Source organism: Nerophis ophidion, linkage group LG06, assembly GCF_033978795.1.
Source record: "Nerophis ophidion isolate RoL-2023_Sa linkage group LG06, RoL_Noph_v1.0, whole genome shotgun sequence".
Lineage (NCBI taxonomy): Eukaryota > Metazoa > Chordata > Actinopteri > Syngnathiformes > Syngnathidae > Nerophis > Nerophis ophidion.
In genome coordinates this window covers 69,543,577-69,567,973 of record NC_084616.1, presented here as the reverse complement: position 1 = coordinate 69,567,973, position 24,397 = coordinate 69,543,577, and the positions used below count along the sequence as shown (strand labels likewise).

The 24,397-nt window shown below is 40.8% G+C and overlaps 1 protein-coding gene across 1 annotated transcript in view; it reads left to right on the top strand.

The window, feature by feature from the left end:
- Positions 1–24,397, top strand: part of LOC133554616 (cilia- and flagella-associated protein 47-like) — a 163,171-nt gene that overhangs the window by 25,603 nt on the left and 113,171 nt on the right. Inside the window, exons 16-24 of the mRNA XM_061903567.1 lie at positions 663–907; positions 1,013–1,143; positions 4,783–4,905; positions 4,981–5,112; positions 10,668–10,745; positions 13,545–13,696; positions 13,785–13,860; positions 18,553–18,736; positions 18,814–18,899. Coding sequence (XP_061759551.1) covers positions 663–907; positions 1,013–1,143; positions 4,783–4,905; positions 4,981–5,112; positions 10,668–10,745; positions 13,545–13,696; positions 13,785–13,860; positions 18,553–18,736; positions 18,814–18,899 — 1,207 coding nt within the window. The remainder of the gene's footprint in view (positions 1–662; positions 908–1,012; positions 1,144–4,782; positions 4,906–4,980; positions 5,113–10,667; positions 10,746–13,544; positions 13,697–13,784; positions 13,861–18,552; positions 18,737–18,813; positions 18,900–24,397) is intronic.

Sequence of the window (24,397 nt, the reverse complement as noted above, 5' to 3'; positions counted from 1 at the left end):
ATGGTTGTGGTTGTGTGTTGTTATTGAGCAACACATTGGTTAAACTGGGTGAAACCTAGGCTGCAAGTTTCCCGGGTTGGTAGACATGCAGCAGATCTGTTGCCTTCTGTCAACTTTTCCAAATGACTCTTTCGGGAAGGAGACTGCTAAATGGGGAGGGGGTCTCTTTCTTTGGTCTATAGTGGATGAGTGGTCAGTCGAAGGGGCATGTGTTCCGTGGTTTCCTTGCCTAGGCCATACTTTCTGCAGGTGGTGTCCACCGCTCTGCTGATCTTTTCAAGCCACTTTTGCAGGTCGGGGTGATGGCCGCTATGCAGGCAACTCGATGTAACTTGCTCACTTCTTGTTAGGTCATTCTCTTCACGTCTATTGATAATTTCACCATTAGCCACCTGTTGTTTTTAGCATTGTTCACGCTTAACCCGTAAATAGAATTCCCATTTGGTGAATGTCTTTATCGATCATCACAGCACGGTAATATAGATTATTTTAACACTTAATTAAGGCCAAAAACACATAGAATATGCTTTTATTAAAAGTAAAAAAAAAAAAAAAGTACTTAAAAAAAAAATCTGCGATATAGTCAAGCTGCAAACATGTAGCAATTGACTATATTTAAGGATCCACTGTATATTTATGTATTTAATTGTTTTCATCTCCAGACCTGTGTCTTATAAAGTGAATCAGCAACATCCTGGACAGATTCTGGTCAAGGCCGTAGTTGTCCGAAATTATTTGGAACTGTCCACCCAATTGCTGATTCTCAGTCCCACTCGCAACCTGCTGGCATCATCAGGCTACAGGAGTTGGATTACCCTTCGAAACCCACGGAACCAGGTGGCTGAATTTACTTGGTGCCCGGTTGTTCCTGAAAGCGGCATCCTCTTCTCCATTCGACCAGCCACAGGTTCCAAAATTTTTATACATGCGCAATCACCACGCCTTTTGTATCACTTTTACCTTATTGTGTTGGATTTAAGTGGACTATACCCAGTCTATCTCTCTCCACCAGGTACAGTGGAGGCATACAGGGAACTAGAATGCGAGGTGGTGTGGCACGCCTCTTACTCGTCCCCTCAGGAAGGAGACTTTGATCTCTATGTCCTGGATGGAAACGTTCAACGCCTTCACTGCATTGCTAAGGTCTCAAATGACTAGTTTCATCATGATCATGTGCTCAATGTATTTACTTAATTGTTGTACTTAATTTCATGGCCAACATACAGTGGAGCAAAAAAGTATTTAGTCAGCCACAAGTTCTCCCACTTAAAATGATGACAGAGGTCTTTAATTTTCATCATAGGTACACTTCAACTGTGAGAGACAGAATGTGAAAAAAAAATCCAGGAATTCACATTGTAGGAATTTTATAGAATTTATTTGTAAATTATGGTGGAAAATAAGTATTTGGTCAACCATTCAAATCTCTCACTGATGGAAGGAGGTTTTGGCTCAAAATCTCACGATACATGGCCCCATTCATTCTTTCCTTAACACGGATCAATCGTCCTGTCCCCTTAGCAGAAAAACAGCCCCGAAACATGATGTTTCCACCCCCATGCTTCACAGTAGGTATGGTATTGTTGGGATGCAACTCAGTATTCTTCTTCCTCCAAACACGACGAGTTGAGTTTATCCCAAAATGGATACATGGATGATACAGCAGAGGATTGGGAGAATGTCATGTGGTCAGATGAAACCAAAATAGAACTTTTTGGTATAAACTCAACTCGTCGTGTTTGGAGGAAGAAGAATACTGAGTTGCATCCCAAGAACACCACACCTACTGTGAAGCATGGGGGTGGAAACATCATGCTTTGGGGCTGTTTTTCTGCTAAGGGGACAGGACGATTGATCCGTGTTAAGGAAAGAATGAATGGGGCCATGTATCGTGAGATTTTGAGCCAAAACCTCCTTCCATCAGTGAGAGCTTTGAATGGTTGACCAAATACTTATTTTCCACTATAATTTACAAATACATTCTTAAAAATTCCTACAATGTGAATTCCTGGATTTTTTTTCACATTCTGTCTCTCACAGTTGAAGTGTACCTATGATGAAAATTACAGACCTCTGTCATCATTTTAAGTGGGAGAACTTTCACAATCAGTGGCTGACTAAATACTTTTTTGCCCCCAATGTATGTAAAATATTGCGCTTATTCTAAAAGAGGACCATATGCTTGACCAAGGATAGAAACGAAGAACATGATGCTGTAAACAATTTACAATGCAGTTCTTTGAAATTTGGGCGTTGACTGGTTTGAGAATGTTTTTGATTGATTTCTTGAAATCAATCAGTCTGGGACAGGGTTTCTGCAAAAAAGGCAGTCCGTGAGGAAACTTCCGCAGTCACCAATTATATGTGTTTAAAATACCCCAGTACAAGGTGTCCTCAAAATCTGGACAAATATTCTAGACAAAAATGCATACATTTATTTAACATGAGTTCCTCTGCAAAGGATGTGTCTCTCAAAACGATATTAAAATATATTGAAAAATACTTTAAATTTATTATCTATCTGTGTTAGGGATAGGCTCCAGCACTCCCGCAACCCACAGAGGGACAATTGGTAGAAAATGGATCGGTTATAATTTATGTAATTTAATATTCAATGTTACATATCAATCAATCAATCAATGTTTACTTATATAGCCCTAAATCACTAGTGTCTCAAAGGGCTGCACAAATCACCATGACATCCTGGGTAGGCCCACATAAGGGCAAGGAAAACTCACACCCAGTGGGACATCGGTGACAATGATGACTATGAGAACCTTGGAGAGGAGGAAAGCAATGGATGTCGAGCGGGTCTAACATGATACTGTGAAAGTTCAATCCACAATGGATCCAACACAGTCGCGAGAGTCCAGTCCAAAGCGGATCCAACACAGCAGCGAGAGTCCCGTTTACAGCGGAGCCAGCAGGAAACCATCCCAAGCGGAGGCGGATCAGCAGCGCAGAGATGTCCCCAGCCGATACACAGGCAAGCAGTACATGGCCACCGGACCGGACCCCCTCCTCAAGGGAGAGTGGGACATAGAAGAAAAAGAAAAGAAACGGCAGATCAACTGGTCTAAAAAGGGAGTCTATTTAAAGGCTAGAGTATACAAATGAGTTTTAAGGTGAGACTTAAATGCTTCTACTGAGGTGGTATCTCGAACTGTTACCGGGAGGGCATTCCAGAGTACTGGAGCCTGAACGGAAAACGCTCTATAGCCCGCAGACTTTTTTTGGGCTTTGGGAATAACTAATAAGCCGGAGTCCTTTGAACGCAGATTTCTTGCCGGGACATATGGTACAATACAATCGGCAAGATAGGATGGAGCTAGACCGTGTAGTATTTTATACGTAAGTAGTAAAACCTTAAAGTCACATTTTAAGTGCACAGGAAGCCAGTGCAGGTGAGCCAGTACAGGCGTAATGTGATCAAACTTTCTTGTTCTTGTCAAAAGTCTAGCAGCCGCATTTTGTACCAACTGTAATCTTTTAATGCTAGACATGGGGAGACCCGAAAATAATACGTTACAGTAGTCGAGGCGAGACGTAACAAACGCATGGATAATGATCTCAGCGTCTTTAGTGGACAGAATGGAGCGAATTTTAGCGATATTACGGAGATGAAAGAAGGCCGTTTTAGTAACGCTTTTAATGTGTGCCTCAAAGGAGAGAGTTGGGTCGAAGATAATACCCAGATTCTTTACCGTGTCGCCTTGTTTAATTGTTTGGTTGTCAAATGTTAGAGTTGTATTATTAAATAGAGTTCGGTGTCTAGCAGGACCGATAATCAGCATTTCCGTTTTTTTGGCGTTGAGTTGCAAAAAGTTAGCGGACATCCATTGTTTAATTTCATTAAGACACGCCTCCAGCTGACTACAATCCGGCGTGTTGGTCAGCTTTAGGGGCATGTAGAGTTGGGTGTCATCAGCATAACAGTGAAATCTAATACCGTATTTGCGTATGATGTCACCTAGCAGCAGAATGTAGATGCTAAAGAGTGCAGAGCCAAGGACCGAACCCTGGGAAACTCCACACGTTACCTTAACGTAGTCCGAGGTCACATTGTTATGGGAGACACACTGCATCCTATCAGTAAGATAAGAGTTAAACCAAGACAGGGCTAATATATTACATTTAGTTTCAGAACATTTTAATTAAATATTTGTATTTATATTATTAAATATTTAATACAACACTTTCTTAATTGTTTTCATTGGGTTTTGTTTTTTTAAATAATTATGTAATTTATTATGTATCATTTATTTATCAATCAATCAAAGTTTACTTATATAGCCTTTAATCACAAATGCCTCAAAGGTCTGCGCAAGCCACAATGATATCTGCGGCTTAGATAACCCCTCCCTGGGTGACCGGTGCAATGGATGCCAAGTGGATACGGTTAATAATGTGAGAGTCCAATCCATAGTGAAGTGAAGTGAATTATATTTATATAGCGCTTTTTCTCTAGTGACTCAAAGCACTTTACATAGTGAAACCCAATATCTAATTTTTACATTTAAACCAGTGTGGGTGGCACTGGAAGCAGGTGGGTAAAGTGTCTTGCCCAAGGGCACAACGGCAGTGACTAGGATGGCGGAAGCAGGGATTGAACCTGCAACTCTCAAGTTGCTGGCACGGCCGTTCTACCAACCGAGCTATACAGCCCCATAGTGGTGCTTTAATCATTTTAAGAACTGCATCTAGTGTCGATACTTTTTCCTGTGTAAATACAATATGTGACATAATCTAAATTGAGAATTTCCATGAATTGTGTCCCCTTAGGTTGGAAGCACAAGCATTGAGCTAGCAGAGGATCGCCTGATGTTTGAATCGGTTCCCCTCAATATGCCTTCTATCCGAACTGCCGTGTTACACAATAATGGACAAAACCATGCATACTATCGAGTAGGTGCACTGCAATTGGTTGTCGTGTAGTTTTTGTTTATAGATTCAGACAACAAAATATTTCTTTGTTTGCAGGTTCTTGATGTGTGTCCTTTGCCGTGCATGGTAGTGAGCCCATACGAGGGTGTGTTGCCGAGTCGGGGAAAGGCTGTCCTGAAGATCCACTTCAACCCCGACTCTGTCATGAAGTTCGACACGCGCGTCGAGGTAAGACATTGGTGTCCGGGGGCCACTTTTGCTAGGAAGCTTGTTTCTCAGTTTGCCTACATATATTTTTGCAAAAATAACAATAAAATGGCCTGCATTAGAACATTACAAAGGATAATAAAGGCCAGGAATGGAATTTGGGGGGAGAACAGAAGGAACTTGTCACCCTTCATTTTTTCAAAAGGCAGTTTTGGCGTTCTTGCACTCGCATTTGGAGGACTCGGGTTCAAGCCCCGGGCAGAACGGAAGCAGGGGCTGGACCAGGCAGGCTACACACTACTAGCAGAATAAAAAAATCAAAACAATAGGGGGCTTGTGCTTCATTTGAGGGTGGCTATGTTGTTAAAATAATCACACCAGCTATCACCGTTAAGAGAATAAGAAAACATATTAGTGCGTCTGCCTCACAATCCGAAGTTCCTGCAGTCCTGGGTTCAAATCCAGGCTCGGGATCTTTCTGTGTGGAGTTTGCATGTTCTCCCCGTGAATGCGTGGGTTCCCTCCGGGTACTCCGGCTTCCTCCCACCTCCAAAGACATGCACCTGGGGATAGGTTGATTGGCAACACTAAATTGGCCCTAGTGTGTGAATGTGAGTGTGAATGTTGTCTGTCTATCTGTGTTGGCCCTGTGATGAGGTGGCGACTTGTCCAGGGTGTACCCCGCCTTCCGCCCGATTGTAGCTGAGATAGGCGCCAGCGCCCCCCGCGACCCCTAAAAGGGAATAAGCGGTAGAAAATGGATGGATGGATGGATGGATGGATTACACCTTATTTCCGTTGATCCATGATGGCGCGATGGCTCATAATCTTCTTTTTTGTTGAACAGGAAGATGGTTTGATCCTCAGCCAGGGCATATGAAGTAAACAGGACTCTATTAATCATCATGCAATCTTGAAAAATAGATTCAGTATTTTTACACTGTTGAGTATGTTATTTTGTAAATAAAAAAAAAAAAAAAAATATATATATATATATATATATATATATACATATATATTGTCATGATACATTGCCAGGGTCATGTTTTTTTTAGTTTAGTATTTTTTTAGTTGTTGGTTAGTTCTGTTTCAGCACTCTTGTTTCTGTTCTTAGTTGCCATGGGTGCTGATTTTTGTCACCTGCTTGTTGTATTTTACTAAGAGGGGAGATGACGGCAGACTAACACCAGGTGGCAGTAATGTCCAAAGATTTATTTATATATATATATATATATATATATATATATATATAAAAATATATATATTAACCACATATATATAATAATAATCAAAAAATAGAAAATATACTAAGGAAATGGAGTGTGAACTAGATTCAAAAGGGAATTGGTGACAGACTATGTGTAGAATTTAACTTAGGTTTGTGTTACCAAAAAGTTGTGAAGAGAGAACGCGGAAGTCCGTTGGGCAAGCAGAGGGTCCAGGGCAAACGAGAGGCATGGGGAGGCACGTGTCCAAGCGGGAGGTCGAGAATCCAAAAGGCAGTCCGGGAGGCAAGGGGAACAACAGGGGATCACAGGAGACACGGGGAGTGTCAGGTACAGAAGGCTATAATGCGGCGAGTGATGGCAGGTTTATGAAGGCAGCTCCGTCATTACCGTCAGGTGTGAAGATTGCCGGTGATTGATCGCAGCTGACGGCTGCTGCAGGGCGGAGACGCACGTGGATCGTTCCTGGCTGTTTGCGCCCGTGGCCGTGTCCCGATGTGCGCACAGACGGACGAGCGGCGCTGGCAGGAGTGTGAACCGTAACACTCTCTCTAATTAGTGGTCGGGACACTCATCTGCTCCTGGTCACTAATCAGAGAGCTATTTATACCTGCCTCGCACCACACTCTGCCTGGCAGTCTTGCTCGCTCTTCGCAACTGTGCAACTGGGCAGGCACAGCTGCATCCAGCCAAGCGCCCAGTTCTTGCGCGGCCTCCACCCCCTGTCCTGTGCCCAGCCAGGCTTCTACCTCCTGCTTGGCCCCCGCTGCTTGTGCTATGCCCCGCTCGTCAGTCCAGCCTCCTTCTGCTCCAGCTCTGCAAACGCCGTCAGTCAAGCCGCCATCATTGTCTTCAGTGGGTCTTTCACACGACGGCGCCATTGTCCTCTTCAGCAGGTCTTTCCACAATGCTGCCATTGACGTCTTTGGCAGGCCTTTCCATGACGCCGCTATCATCGTCTTTAGCGGGTCCTCACACGACGCTGTCATCTCCGTCTTCAGCGAGTCCTTCTCGATGCCACCATTTTCGTGTTAAACGAGTCCTCCAACGACGCTGCCAACTTTGTCTTCAGCGTGTCTTCCCACGTCGTCTTCGGCAGGCTCATCGTCAGCTCCAGCATCATCATTGCCTCCCGCTTGCCTCTCGCACAAGCGGCCATGAGACACCTGCACACGGTCCTCTCGTCTGCCGTTTCATGGATTCCCTCTGCATTAGGCCCAGGACCTGGGAATGGACGATTACATTACAGCTGCTGATGCGCCATGGTCCCTCACATCCGCCTCCTCGTCGGCCACCAATGTGGCCAGTCCCTGGGCGCCATCTGACTCTTTACTGATGGTTGCGAGTACATATGGCCAGGCGACCCACCGCCTAGTTCTCCCTCCGCCCTCTCGTGACTTTGGGTTTTTCGGTTTTTGTTTCCCCGAAATGTCTGGAATCCGTTCCTTAAGGTGGGGAGAAGGGAGGAGTAACTGTCATGATCCGTTGCCCGGGTCATGTTGAGTTTAGTTTAGTATTTCCTTAGTTGTTGGTTAGTTCTGTTTCATTACAGGTTATGTCTACACTAAACAAATAATTATTTAGCCTAAGCCTCGTTGCAGCCACACTAAATCACCGATTAAGGTCCCCCTTCTCAGACAATTTTTTACGTGGGTAAATGTGCCGTCTATTTCTTCAATCTCCGGCGCTTAGCTTTGTATGGACTAATCGATCGTTTACAAACTGAGCTTGGAGAGGAAGTGAGGCCAGAAAGACAGTGTCCCCCACAGGAAGTGACATCAGAAAGAACGCGCCACAGACACCTTCATAACAACCCGTTTGGTAACTCGGCGGCAACCACTAGAAAGATGGAGGCAAGTCATCCAGACATGTCCGTGTTTTTCCTTCTTGTACATGTACAGGGGCTTTTGCAAATCACACATAAATACCTTAAGAGCAGGAAACGGGCAATTGCAGCTATTTTGGATACAACACATTTCAGACCGCAACATAGCAATGTTGAGTGACTGTTTTGGATAAGTCCTGGAAGAACGGTGCCCGGTGGGATATGTTTGTCAACGAGTGTGTTGTGTCAGAGGAACGGCAAGAGAACTTTCGAGTGTCCAGGTCAGCTGTGATTCTACTCAGTGAAAAACTTTGTCCAATTGTCAAAACAGACAGTGACAATGCGGGCTCCCGTGAACAAGGGAAGACTACGAAAAATAGCGAATGCATTAGGACTGGCAAAGCAGACTGTCAGTTATTGTCCGCCATATATTTCAAACGATCACTCAACGTCTAGTTATGTACTCCATAAGTATTGGGAAGCCAAGAAGTGGTTGTGACCATCAAGTACGATCGCTAATTTCAGTCTACAAGCCCAGTGTCCTGTTGTTGTAAAATGTTTTTCATCACATTGTTTACTTTCACACGTCCTTTAAAGATATGATTCATGTATGATGGCTCAAGTGTCATTCACTGCAATAGTCTAACAGCTGCTGATGGCGAGGCAAGCAAGATTTACTGTTGAAAGAAATGTGACAATAGTCCACATTGAAACACAGGGTAAGGATACACTACCAGGTCAGAGATGACTATGATGTAGGGCTGGGCGATATATACGATAAATCGCAGGTTTGTCTCTGTGCGATAGAGAAAATGATTATATCGTAATATTCGAGTATACGTTATCACGTAGTTGCTTTTAGCTGCGGGCATTACACTTCAGGCTCTTCTCACTATTTCCTGTCTCTCCGTCTCACAGACAAGCAGGCGCACAAACTTACACACGTCACATACTTTCACGTCATACGTCACATACGTATACGCCCTCGCCCAGCAGAGAGGTAGCCGACTGGGCTACGAGTGGTAATACGACAGAAAGAAGGTGCGGATCTGGTAACAAATGAAAGAAGACTTAATTCCCAATAAAAACAGCAGGGGGTCCTTCGTCTGGCGGTGGTTCGGCTTCAAGTGGGAATATGTCAAACAGACAACCGTAATTTGTCAAGTGTGGGACAAAGGCATTGCTATAAAAAGTAGCATTACTGCTAATATGTAGCATCATTTGAAAAGTCTACTTGCTAGAGAATGAAGAGAATTTCTTAACGTCCGTAGTAACCTACCACATAGTGAAGGACGAATACTATTGGATTTCCAATTATGCAGCTCATTTTTATTTGACACTTAAATAGTCTCTGACAATCTTTCACTTTGTTTTGGAAATGACTTGAATGTTTGTGCCATTGCTTAATGACTTTGATAAATACACTTTCGGTCAATTGACTTAGTTGTGATTTCACTCTCTGCATGAAAGTTTAAAAGTAGCATATATTAATGCAGTATAAAGAAGAATGTTTTAATGTAGACACATAGAATCATCATACTGCTGTGATTATATGCATCAAGTGTTCATTCAAGGCCAAGGCAAAATATCGTAATATATATCGTATATCGCGATATGGTTTTAAAATATCGAGATATTAATAAAAGGCCATATCGCCCAGCCCTACTATGATGCGCGCATTTTTTGTTGCACATGCGTAGTAGGTCGCGTTGCACCGGCGGACGGACGCGGGAGGGTGTCTTAAACTGTAGCATTGTTGTATGTGTAGACACGGATAAGGCTAGGTGGGATTTACCCTGGATAACCTTTTCCAGCTTAGTGTAAAAGGGGCCTTAGTTGCCATGGGTGCTGATTTTTGTCACCTGCCTCTGATTAAAGGTCGAGACGCTCACCTGCTCCTGGTCACTAATCAGAGAGCTATTTTTTTTCTGCCTCACGCAACACTCTGCCTGGCAGTCTTGCTCGCTCTTTGCCACATTTACGTTGGTTCCTGTTTCACCACGCTTTTGTATTTTCCTAGTGTAAGACTTTCACGCTATTCACCCTTGGCGATTATTCTGTTTTTTTTGGCTCCACACTTGACGAGTGTCTGAGTTTTTGTACTTGTTGTCCTGCTTATTGGAATAAATCGTCTTCTTACCCATATGCTGATTCTGGACGTCCTTCTGCATCTTGGGGAAATGGCCACCGCAAAACCATGCGACCCCGACGTAACAATAATATCGGACAATTTCTTTCCCATGTATTATTACTACAAAACATGCATCTAATCCCTTCAAGCCACACCCCCTTCTCAAGCCAATTGTGTGTGTCCCACATCGGAAATAAAAATGTTGTTCCTGATTAGGTTCATACCAGAAGTTACTGGAAATAACTTTATTTCAAGGTTAAATCTACAACTGTAAAAACTTCACAAATAATATTTGGCTAATGTAATTTCTAAATAGAAAAATTAAAAGTCAACATAAGAAAAATAACAGAGTATAAATACTATACAACACAGTAAGAACATGTATTTATTACAGGTAGCTGTGAGAAACATGAGGTCCATTGAGTTCCGTGTGGGTGGATCGGTGGAGCCTCCGGATGTTGAAATCAGCGTGGTAAGTACAATATATTATGAATATGGATAGTATATTGCACATATTTTATAATGCACAATATAAATTACACATATATAATTTATATACCATTATTCCAGGAAGTATTTATCTCTACAATAGAGAGTAATTCAGAAATAGAGAACATTTTAGCTGCAACTAATAAATTAATGTATGGCGTGATCCCACGAGAAGGACAAGCGGTGGAAAATGTGTAGGCGAGGCTCATGAGGCTTTTAGGTAGAATCTGGATAAAGGTGCCAAAAAATATTTTCCCTTTCCTATTTAGATTTAATTGCTGGGTTACAGCAACATGACGAATGGGAAGTCTGTGTCACTTCCCAAAAAAATAAATTAAATAAAATAAAAACTCTAGTAAAATATCCACCGTTATGTTACTCTCTTTTACCTGTCAGTTTGGTCCTGTCTCTCCATGACTTTCATTCCAGGCTTCAAGCCCTTGATGTTCCTGCATGGCATTAACATACTGACAACAGACATCATTGTATACTATACAGCAGTGGTCCCCAACCAGCGGGCCGCAGAATAATTTTTTATTAAAAAAATAAATAAATAAATAAAAAATATTTTTATTAAACAACATAAAAAACTCAATATACACCTACAAATAGTGCACTTACGACAAAAACTCCCCATTCATGACAAAAACGTCCCTTTTTCATGACAAAGAAGAAAAAAAAAAAAAAGGACCCGACCCGATCCTGGGTCCCGACTCTGGACAGCCAGTACTTCATCTGAAATGCTGCATATCCCATAGCAACCACATACTGTCAAACATCTACACATAACTTTTACATCTCACAGAAAACCACTCAAATAATCATTAGTTTTAGCTTAAAAAAAGAACAAATAAAGCTAGTTAAGGTGTTTAGTGGGTTAAAAAAAATGCTACACATATTACACCCCCCACATGACAACAACACAAAAATATTCCATGTGGAAGTGTCCTCAAGAAAACTGCTCATATATAAGTATTTGGAGAATAATAAAGAGAATAATAAATAAATAAATAAACTCTATTTTATGGTTTATTTCAAGTTCATACAGATATTGACAAAGTAGAAACTTGGTTCTATTTGACTAGAGCAAAAGCACGATTGGAATAAATTCCACATGCAAGAACACTGTATGTATGCAACATTTTTACTTTGATTTCGCTTGACATCTCGCTGCGACTTCGTTGGTGTGCCCCCCAAAGGTTTAAACCTGTGACAACAACAACTGAATGTGATGTCTGTTGCTGTCAATTGCAAGTTTGTCCACCCAATAACGGCACAGCCCATCTGTGTAAGAGTATCAAACACAGTCTGGCCTTTACAGACGAGATTTGTTGTTATATTTTGTTATCATATTACTACTAAAATGATGTGTCTATCCTAAATAGATTTGTCTTCGAGTTCAGCGATTCCCAACAACTGTGCCACATCACCTTAGTGTGCCAAGAGCGATCATAAAGTACCATCATCTAGTGGAGGAGCATTTAATTGTTCTGTCCGTCAATATACAATACTAGCATCAATACATGAACAAAAATACATTATTTGTAGTAGATAAAAAATATTTATGAAACACTTAAAGGCCTACTGAAACCCACTACTACCGACCACGCAGTCTAATAGTTTATATATCAATGATGAAATATTAACATTGCAACACATGCCAATACGGCCTTTTTAGTTTACTAAATTTCAATTTTAAATCTCCCACAGAGTTTCTTGTTGAAAATGTCGCGGAATGATGATGCGTGCACGTGACGTCATGGACTGTCAGGAAATATTAGTGCAGCACCATTTGCGGCTAAAAGTCGTCTTTTTTCTTTGCGCAATTAAACAGTATTCTGGACATCTGTATTACTGAAAGTTTTGCAATTTGTTCTATTAATAATGGAGAAGTCAAAGTACAAAGATGGAGTTGGGAAGCTTTAGCCTTTAGCCACACAAACACACGGTTATTCCTTGTTTAAAATTCACAGAGGCGAAGCTTTACAATGGATCAGAACGGTCAAGCGAACATGGTTCCCAACCACTTGTCAACGGGCAGGTTTCGGTAAGAAAATTGTGTTAAAAAGTCGCCTCTAACCGGAGATCTGTGGAGTTTGCGCCGTCCTTGTATCTGCCGTGACTTCCCGTGGACACACTCCTCTGACTATCAGGTACTATTTAATTTCACTAAAACACTAGCAACACAATAGAAAGATAAGGGATTTCCCAGAATTATCCTTGAAAATGTGTCTAAAAACATCTGAATCCGCCCCAATGCAATCGCCTTTTTAAAAAAAATGTTTCAAGTCCTTCGCTATCAATATCATCATCCACAAATCTTTCATCCTCGCTCAAATTAATGGTGAAATTGTCGTTTTCTCGGTCCGAATAGCTCTTGCTGCTGGAGGCTCCCATTAAAAACAATGTGACGTCATCGTCTGCGAGTTCCGGTATAAGCAAGGCTTTTTTATCAGCACCAAAAGTTGCAAACTTTATCGTCAACGTTCTCTACTAAATCCTTTCAGCAGAAATATGACAATATCGCGAAAAGATCAAGTATGACACATAGAATGGACCTGCTATCCCCGTTTGAATAAGAGAATCTCATTTCAGTAGGCCTTTGAATGAGATTGGATCATTTGGCATGGCAAACCTGATGTAATTACCCGGTGTATTCACTTTTTACCATTCATACATTTTTCTTTGATGGTGTGCAGAGAGATTTTTGTATTGTAAAATTGGCTCATTAAAGGTTGGAAAACATTGCCCAAGTTGACTTACTCTATCCACCACCCCTTAGACAATGTTCCAGTTCCACGGCGTCCATCTTGGCTGTCAGAGAGCAGTGCCGTTTAAGCTGACTAACCACTCGTCAGCTCCGGCTCGGATAGCCTTCGACCTGTCGCAATACCCAAATTTCACCCTGAAGCTTCCCCAGTGCTCTGCAAGTAAGTATGCATGCACACCATTCTAAACTCCTTTGTCACAACATTTTCACTCTGATTTTACAGCTCTTTTATTTGTTTTTACAAGGAAAGAGTGATCAGGTTGTGAGTGTTGTGGAGATAGAGGCTTACCAGACAGTCAGCTGTTCTCTTGTCTTCTCCCCTACGGAGGTAAGAAACTTTGTCCAGGTCGTCCTCGTGTTAGAGTGTTTCATGGTTACGACACAGTTGCATTAGTTAATACTTAAAAAAAAAAAAAACACTAATTACTTGCACCAGCAGAAGAATACAGGCCAAAGAATACTTTGGAATCGCTACATTTAGGAAGGACAACGTCACTTTTATTCTCTTTAATTAGCTTTTTGCCTTTAATGAAGTTCCCCAAGTGTGAGGCACCCTCTTCTGATGGCAGTGCATCAAAGTAAAGTCAAAAGTGAAGTCAAATTAGACTAGTCAACTATTGGACCATCCGATTTGGTAAGAGTCTGATTTGACGATCAACCTTGCAGTCGAATCGCCCGACATTGAACCCTCCTCCGCCGTCCATATGAGGGAGGCCAATTTAAGTACCCAAAAACCCTGAATACAGTGGATAGATAGATAGATAGATAGATAGATAGTACTTTATTGATTCCTTCAGGAGAGTTCCTTCAGGAAAATTTAACATTCCAGCAGCAGTGTACAGAGTTGAGATCAATTTAAATAAAAGTAAAAAGTAAATAATGGGGGTTTAAATGGAAACAAAATAGAGAAATATTACACTAAGAATAAAAACTAAAAAGCAACAATGGGAATACAAATATAACAGTAGAATAAGAATATAACAAGACAAAGTAGGCAGTAGTGACCATGTTATGAAAACGTATTGCACTGTTATTGTTTTGCATCCCCTGTCATCCTAGTACCCCCCGTCCCCCGTCCCAGAGAGGAGTTGTACAGTCTAATGGCGTGTGGGACAAAGGGGTTTTTGAGTCTATTAGTCCTGCACTTGGGATGAAGCAGTCCAGCACTGAACAGGCTCCTCTGGGTACTGATAACGCTATGCAGAGGGTGACTGGCATCATCCAGGATGCTCACTAGTTTGTCAACAGTCCTCTTCTCTGCCACCGTCACCAGTCCAGTTTCATTCCAATTGTAGAACCGGCCCGCCTGATCAGTTTCTCAAGTCTGGAGCTGTCCTTCTTAGATATACTGCCCCCCCAGCACACTACCATGTAGAACAGAACACTGGCAACCACAGACTGGTAGTACATCCACAGGAGTTTTTTGCAGATGTTGAAGGAGTGCAGTCTCCTGAAGAAGTACAGGCTGCTCTGTCCTTTCTTGTACTGATGGTCCGTGTTTGTCCGATGTCTAGAGAGGAGGGGCCAGAGTTCTCCTTTGGACACAAGGACCACCGTGACACTGCAGTTAGAAGCCACCCGTCAACCCGGGTGGAACGGGCTGGAAATAGTACACGGCGTGCTGAGAAATGCAGCCACCAAGATGTAGTTTCAACCAGTAGCTTCAATCCTTAACCATGTTCCAACTCTTACTTCCTTTGAATAGTCTAGTCCAGGGGTCACCAACCTTTTTGAAACCAAGAGCTACTTCTTGGGTACTGATTAATGCTAAGGGCTACCAGTTTGATACACACTTAAATAAATTGCCAGAAATAGCCAATTTGCTCAATTTACCTTTAACTCTATTATTATTATTAATTAATGATATTTATCTTTGTGGAAACACTGATCATCTAAATGATTAATCACAATAAATATATATTTTTGATTAAATGTTTTAAATAGGTTAAAATCCAATCTGCACTTTGTTAGAATATATAACAAACTGGACCAAGCTATATTTCTAACAAAGACAAATCATTATTTCTTCTAGATTTTCCAGAACAAAATTTTAAAAAGAAATTCAAAAGACTTTGAAATAAGATTTAAATTTGATTCTACAGATTTTCCAGATTTGCCAGAATATTTCTTTTGAATTTTAATCATAATAAGTTTGATGAAATATTTCACAAATATTCTTTGTCGAAAAAATAGAAGCTAAAATAAAGAATTAAATTTAAATTTATATATTATTCTTTACAATAAAAAAAATACATTTACTTGAACATTGATTTAATTTGTCAGGAAAGAAGAGGAAGGAATTTAAAAGGTAAAAAGGTATATGTGTTTAAAAATCCTTTTTAAGGTTGTATTTTTTCTCTAAAATTGTCTTTCTGAAAGTTATAAGAAGCAAAGTAAAAAAATAAATGAATTTATTTAAACACGTGAAGACCAAGTCTTTAAAATATTTTCATGGATTTTCAAATTCTATTTGAGTTTTGTCTCTCAGAATTAAAAATGTCGAGCAACGTGAGACCAGCTTGCTAGTAAATAAATAAAATCAAAAAAGTAGAGGCAGCTCACTGGTAAGTGCTGCTATTTGAGCTATTTTTAGAACAGGCCAGCGGGCGACTCATCTGGTCCTTACGGGCTACCTGGTGCCCGTGGGCACCGCGTTGGTGACTCCTGGTCTAGTCGTTTGATCGTCTTCTTAACGCTTTGCCAGAGCAGAAGCTAAATTGACAGTGCCGATCTGAGAACCTCATTAATCCATATCTCTATTGTGTTTGTTTATCTTAGTGTTTTTTATGGCGTCTGTGTATTTGCGGGAATCCCATTAGTTGTGTTCCATTCAAATCAACTGATTGGCAACTATGAGAAAAATTTAACAAGTAAGAGGAAACACGGAAAAATCCTTACTTGAAGTCAGCCTTCTAATCTTGATATCTACAATATGAAGATATAGTAAAATACTTAAACTGAGAAATGGAGATCGACATTTTCCACATGCTTGTTCTAATCCAGGGGTTCAAACCCATGGCTTGCGGGCCATTTGAAGTCCACAAGCCAATATTGTGTAGCCCTCTACGTAACTTCATAGTTTTGTGTAATTGTGGCCATGCACCCTTAGCAGCTAATAGCTAAATACTGTATATTATGTGTGTGAATGTTGTCTGTCTATCTGTGTTGGCCTTACGATGAGGTGGTGACTTGTCCAGGGTGTATTTGCCCAAGTGCAGCTGGGATAGGCTCCAGCACTCCTCACAACCCCGAGAAGGACAAGCGGTAGAAAATGGATAGATAAATTATGGCAATCTTGAATCACACTGAAAGACAGTAACAGTGCAAACACAACAATTACAGCACAATAAGTACAGTGGGGAAACACAAAAAGCAACTTCCTTTAAGCAAGTGGAGATGTCTCTGAACATCTGTCAAGATATAACATTTTTACATTAAATTTTACATTCATAATCCCTAAAAGATGTCCATTTTTTTTCTATATTTAAAGGGGAACTGTAATTTTGGGGGAATAGTTGCCTCACAATCCTTATGTAAGACAAGAACACATATATGTTATGTGTTTTATGTTTTAATGCATTCTATGTTGTAAATAAATGCAATCAAAAGTCCGGTTACAATAGAGCCTATGGGAGCCACTCTATTCTGTCTATAAAACCCCTTAAACATCCAAACAGTTCTATTAAGGTTTTATACACATGATGTATGTATATATGTATTGTAGTAACGGACACATTAATATTTACGTATTTTGATCATTTCAAGGATTAATATAAAAAATGCATCACATTTGTCACAAAATGTAATGGAGTATTGTTGGCACTTTTTGGATGGTTATTTATTGGGTGTTAAAGGCTCCGTTGTAAGCGAACTTTTATTAACGTTTATTTACGAGTTAGAATGCATTAAAAGATATCCATCCGTCGTCATTTCTTTCATAATGATTGTGAACGATAGGCAAAATTTCCAAAAAAGCGCAATTCCCTTTTAAAACACTTCCGTGTGGTCGACATAACATGTAATGGTAGTTCTTTGGTCATAATTTTGCAAAGATTGAGGTAGCGACTTGTCCAGGGTGTACTTCGCCTTCCGCCCGATTGTAGCTGAGATAGGCACCAGTGCCCCCCCGCGATCCCAAAAGGGAATAAGCGGTAGAAAATGGATGGATGGATGTTTTACAGACCATCTTCAAGCCGCTTTTTGGTATTTTAGGTCTTATTTACGTGGCTCCACTTCATCAGCGTCTTCTCCCTGCCATCTTTGTTGTAGTTTTTAGCGGTTCCATAGCATTACCTCCCTGCTTGGCACTCAGCATCAAGGGTTGGAATTGGGGGTTAAATCACCACAACTGATTCCCGGGTGCGGCACCGCTGCTGCCCACTGCTCCCCAAACCTCCCAGGGGGTGAATAAGGGGATGGGTCAAATGCAGAGGACAAAGTTTGCCACACCTAGTGTGTGTGTGACAATCATTGGTACTTTAAATCTATTGATAGATTTAAGTTACAACTATACGCTACTTTGTATCGGAAATGGCAACAGTGGAGGAGGATATATGCTCATTTGCATGCCAGGTCGCCCCACAACAAAAGGTTAATGAAAAAAATAAGCTTATTGACTACAGCATCAGACTACAATGGTGGATGTGGCGCAAAGCTCTTCGAGTAAAACTTTACCATATAATCTGCTGAAGTCACCAATGGGGCAAATGGAACGTTTGGCGGAAGTTTGAAGGAAGGTAAGATTGTTTTATAAATATCTCTGCAATGCCTCCATGGTTTGATTTCAAATTTTTGGGACTTATGCAGATCCTAAATACACAAACAAATACACTTTTCTCACCAATTGGTAAGACAAGTTGGTTTTGCATTATAGGGCCCCTTTAAGCCTTACACTCAAGGTCACTATATCCATAAATTTAGTCACATGGTTAAAACACCTCACCCCGACTCTACCTCAAGATTGAGACCACATCATTTTAGTATAATTACCTTTAAAGTATGTTTTTGTTTTTAACTTCAGATAGCTGAATATGACTTTGCCCTACCGCTGATGGTTAGTGGAATAACATGGTCCGTTGCTTCTCCACCGCCTTCAACCTCGTCCGTCTCAACCTTTTTGTCATCGGGATCCAGCAAATCCATTGTCAAAGTGCTGCCCTGGTCTGTCGGCATGAAAAAACAACAACCACGCATACAAGCCACAGGTGGGCTCCCTCATGTGATGACGATTATGACGTTGGTGTTTATAATGTTGCCTCATGAAGTCTCTTTCCTAAAATAGTGCTGCTTGCTCCACTGGAAGTGTCCCCTTCAAGTCTACAGTTTCTCATTGATGATGATGCGCAACAGTCTAACTCTTGCACTCAGGTAAATTTCCTTAACAATTGCAGTGCAACCTCTTGAAGTCGACCCCTTTTATATCGACATTTCTAAGTTAAAGGCCTACTGAAACCCACTACTACCGACCACGCAGTCTGATAGTTTATATATCAATGATGAAATATTAACATTGCAACACATGCCAATACGGCCTTTTTAGTTTACTAAATTGCAATTTTAAATTTTCCGCAACGTATCCTGTTGAAAACGTTGCGGTATGATGATGACGCGTGCGCGTGACGTCACGGATTGTAGCGGATATTTTGATCCAGCACCGATCACAGCTATAAGTCGTCTGCTTTAATCGCATAATTACACAGTATTCTGGACATCTGTGTTGCTGAATCTTTTGCAATTTGTTTGATTAATAATGGAGACGTCAAAGAAGAAAGATGTAGGTGGGAAACTGTGTATTGCGGCTGCCTTTAGCAACACAAACACAGCCGGTGTTTTCTTGTTTCCTTGTTTACATTCCCGAAAGCTGACGGTGAAGCTTTACTACGGAACAGAGCGGTCAAGCGAACATGGTTCCCTACCACATGTCAACCGGCAGATTTCGGTGAGAAAATGGTGGTATTAAGTCTTACCGTGGTTATGAGCGGAGAGCTTGCGTCGTGCCTCCTGCAGCTGTGGACTCGCTCGTCTCCTCCAACCGGCCGCCCCAGACTGTCGGATGCTTACACGGTGGAAAAAAAAATCCCAGCCTAGCTGCCTTGCCTCTTCGAGAAACGTGGCTTCCATCGAAGACACTGGCGGTCACCACACCCGTGGCCACACTCTTCCGACTTTCAGGTACGACCATACAATTTCACTAAAACATTAGTAACACAATAAGCAGATAAGGGATTTTCCAGAATTATCCTAGTAAATGTGTCTAATAACATCTGAATCGCTCCCACTGCTCTTGTCTTTTTTATTTTTATTTTTTTTTTCTAGTCCTTCACTCTCCCTTTCCTCATCCACGATACTTTCATCCTCGCTCAAATTAATGGGGAAATCGTCACTTTCTTGGTCCGAATCGCTCTCGCTGCTGGTGGCCATGATTGTAAACAATGTGAGGATGTGAGGAGCTCCACAACCCGTGACGTCATGCGCAGAGATCATCTGCTTCTTCCGGTACAGGCAAAGCTTTTTTATTAGCAACAAAAAGTTGCGAACTATCTGTGATGTTTTCTACTAAATCTTTTCAGCAAAAATATGGCAATATCGCGAAATGATCAAGTATGGCACGTAGAATGGACCTGCTATCCCCGTTTGAATAAGAAAATCTAATTTCAGTAGGCCTTTAAGTTCTGGTCCAATGTGTTCTGATTTTCACAGTGGAACTTTGATCTCTGAACTTATTTTGTTATTGAACAGGGTTTGTAAATCAAAAACTTTCACATTGCGAAGCAAATTTCTCCATAAGAAACAATGTAAATATATATATTGGGTTACAGCCCCAAAAAGGGACAAGCGGTAGAAAATGGATGGATGGATGGGGTTACAGCCTTGACAAAAGTATCCATTTTAGTGAAGGTTTGTACACTTTGAACTTTGAACACAATATAAAATACGATATTATACTGTATATTTATACAGACATAAGAAGGGTGTGATGGATCGTTATAATAAATAAAGTAAAAACAACCACAAGCTGCTGTATACTCTGCTCTGCCAACACGCACACACAGAAGTCACTATAGTGGCGTCTAACAAAATCCCCAATTCAACAACTAAATTGCTAAAATAATAGATATTCAAAATAGTAAACTCCACCCACAGTAACATCGGCAGTGGAAAGTTGACGAGAAGCAGCAGACATATGAAGAAGGAACGGAGCCGGAGGAAAGAGGAAGGGGGAACGAGAGGAGAGATACTGTCTTTTTCTCCGCTGTGAAATAAGTTTGCTTTGGCATATTTTTCCAGAAAAGACCATTTTCATCATATTTAAATGATGTGGTTACTCACAATGGTGTGGTCATGCTTTTTAACGCCATTATAATATCACAGTCAAAATGAAAGCTTGTTCCCATAGGCACCATAAACTGTTAATAATGTTTAGACAAAAGTGTATATTATATATACTATTATATATATTGTATTTATATAGGTGTGTGTGTGTGTGTGTGATGGATATGTGTGTATTTTGGGTATATGCATGTGTGTATGATTGTGTGTGTATGTATATATATGTACATATATATATGTATACGTATATATATATATATGTATATATATATATATATATATATATATATAAATTGTATATATGTGTGTGTACATATGTACATATGTAAGTGTGTGTGAATGTAAATGTATTATATATAGACAATATATAGCAGCAACCACTGAATAGAATTATATTATATATATTATTGTAGTATATATTGTATATATATATTGTAAATGTATAGGGGTGGGACCTAATAAGTTTACTTCTTCCCACTCCCTTTTTAGCTAATCTTGACATCTACAAAAGATTAGGCATATGTAATGTTTTCAATGTAGGTGTAAAAATAATGTATCTATATATTTCTTTTGTATTTTATGTCATTCGCTTGTTTTGTTTGCATGGCTCAAAATAAACCCATTCATTCATTCATTATGTACTTTTCGCAAATAGTTTTTTTTTAACTCCACAGCCATTTGCTCCCTTTTTCCACGCTGGTCTATTGAATTCTCGGGATCAGATTGAGTGAGCAAAATGGACAAAACTTGTCAAAAGGCGAAAAAAACACAGGAAAGACACACAAGCTGAAGTGCTGAACGTTAGTCCTCACATCAATGTTGTGCCCTCCTCACAACAGTGTTGTGCCCTGCTTTTTTGTTTGCAGGCGCCTGATTGAAGCGTTCGTAGACAGAGACATGGTTTGCACACAAAAGGAATATTTGGCTAGATTTAAAAGATCATAAATCGAAAAGTTCACAAAGAGAGGGGTTCCTAAATCTAACTCGCTGAAGCCAAGGTTACCACATATGACCACTTTTCTTCACATAACATTTGAGAGCTATGAGTGTGACTTATATGGAAAAATGGATCACTTTATTTCGACAAGCTGTAGAAATTTTAACTTCATCCTTATCGCAAAGCAGCGTGAAATGAAGCGCCTCAGACCCCCGATGGGTCGGAGTCTGAAGCGCCCCAGACTCCCGATGGGTCGGAGTCTGAAGCGCCCCAGACTCCCGATGGGTCGGAGTCTGAAGCGCCCCAGACCCCAGATGGGTCGGAGTCTGAAGCGCCCCAGACCCCAGATGGGTCGGAGTCTAGCTTTCCAAGTCTTCTTTGCCATGCCTTCATGCACTTTTCGAAATATTCTTCAGGGGTCTTCTACAGAATGCTCACAGCATTGTAAGCAGGCGCCTTGTCATGGTGAAGCAACCAGGAGTTTTTATGCCATCACTCTATCCTCTTTTTGCACTCCAAACGATGCAAATGAATATATGTTATTAGCTTCATTTCAAAGTATCATGTGGGTCTAAGCGCAAAATGTGTGAGGTTATTCACAAAAAAGTAATACCTTCACAATTAAAAATGTTGAATACGCTACACACAAAATGTTTGGGACACTTGGTTTTCAGTGTAACGCTAATAAATACATGACTACAAGCTTTATAGGTGAACTTAATTCCACTAATCTGCACTTCGGAATGCTCTATCTCAGGGGTCACCAACGCGGTGCTCACGGGCACCAGGTCGCCCGTAAGGACCAGATGAGTCACCCGCTGGCCTAATCTAAAAATAGCTCAAATAGCAGCACTTACCAGTGAGCTGCCTCTATTTTTTAAATTGTATTTATTTACTAGCAAGCTGGTCTCGCTTTGCTTGACATTTTTAATTCTAAGAGAGACAAAATTCAAACAGAATTTGAAAATCCAATAAAACATTTTAAAGACTTGGTCTTCACTTGTTCAAATAAATTCATTTATTTTTTTACTTTGCTTCTTATAACTTTCAGAAAGACAATTTTAGAGAAAAAATACAACCTTAAAAATGATTTTATAATTTTTAAACACTTATACCTTTTTACCTTTTAAATTCCTTCCTCTTCTTTCCTGACAATTTAAATCATCCATCCATCCATCCATCTTCTTTCGCTTATCCGAGGTCAGGTCGCGGGGGTAACAGCCTAAGCAGGGAAACCCAGACTTCCCTTTCCCCAGCCACTTCGTCTAGCGCTTCCCGGTGGATCCCGAGGCGTTCCCAGGCCAGCCGGGAGACATAGTCTTCCCAACGTGTCCTGGGTCTTCCCCGTGGCCTCCTACCGGTTGGACATGCCCTAAACACCTCCCTAGGGAGGCGTTCGGGTGGCATCCTGACCAGATGCCCGAACCACCTCATCTGGCTCCTCTCCATGTGGAGGAGCAGCGGCTTTACTTTGAATTCCTCCCGGATGGCAGAGCTTCTCACCCTATCTCTAAAGGAGAGCCCCGCCACCCGGCGGAGGAAACTTATTTCGGCCGCTTGTACCCGTGATCTTGTCCTTTCGGTCATGACCCAAAGCTCATGACCATAGGTGAGGATGGGAATGTAGATCGACCTTCCGGCTCAGCTCAATGTTCAAGTATTTTTTTTTTATTGTAAAGAATAATAAATACATTTTAATTTAATTCTTCATTTTAGCTTCTGTTTTTTCGACGAAGAATATTTGTGAAATATTTCTTCAAACTTATTATCATTAAAATAAAAAAAGATATTCTGGCAAATCTAGAAAATCTCTAGAATCAAATGTAATTCTTATTTCAAAGTCTTTTGAATTTCTCTTAACATTTTTGTTCTGGAAATTCTAGAAGAGGGCTTCACGGTGGCAGAGGGGTTAGTGCGTCTGCCTCACAATACGAAGGTCCTGCAGTCCTGGGTTCAAATCCAGGCTCGGGATCTTCCTGTGTGGAGTTTGCATGTTCTCCCCGTGAATGCGTGGGTTCCCTCCGGGTACTCCGGCTTCCTCCCACCTCCAAAGACATGCACCTGGGGATAGGTTGATTGGCAACACTAAATTGGCCCTAGTGTGTGAATGTGAGTGTGAATGTTGTCCGTCTATCTGTGTTGGCCCTGCGATGAGGTGGCGACTTGTCCAGGGTGTACCCTGCCTTCCGCCCGATTGTAGCTGAGATAGGCGCCAGCGCCCCCCGCGACCCCGAAAGGGAATAAGCGGTAGAAAATGGATGGATGGAAATTCTAGAAGAAATAATTATTTGTCTTTGTTAGAAATATAGCTTGGTCCAATTTGTTATATATTATGACAAAGTGCAGATTGGATTTTAACCTATTTAAAACATGTCATAAAAATTATAAAATTAATCTTAATTATAAAAAATGTTCCATGAATTCTTTTTAAATTTTTTTTCAAAAAGATTCAAATTAGCTAGTTTTTCTCTTCATTTTTTTCGGTTGAATTTTGAATTTTAAAGAGTCGAAATTGAAGATAAACTATGTTTCAAAATTTAATGTACATTTTTTTCAGATATTTTTCTCTTTTAAACCGTTCAATTAAGTGTTTTTTTTA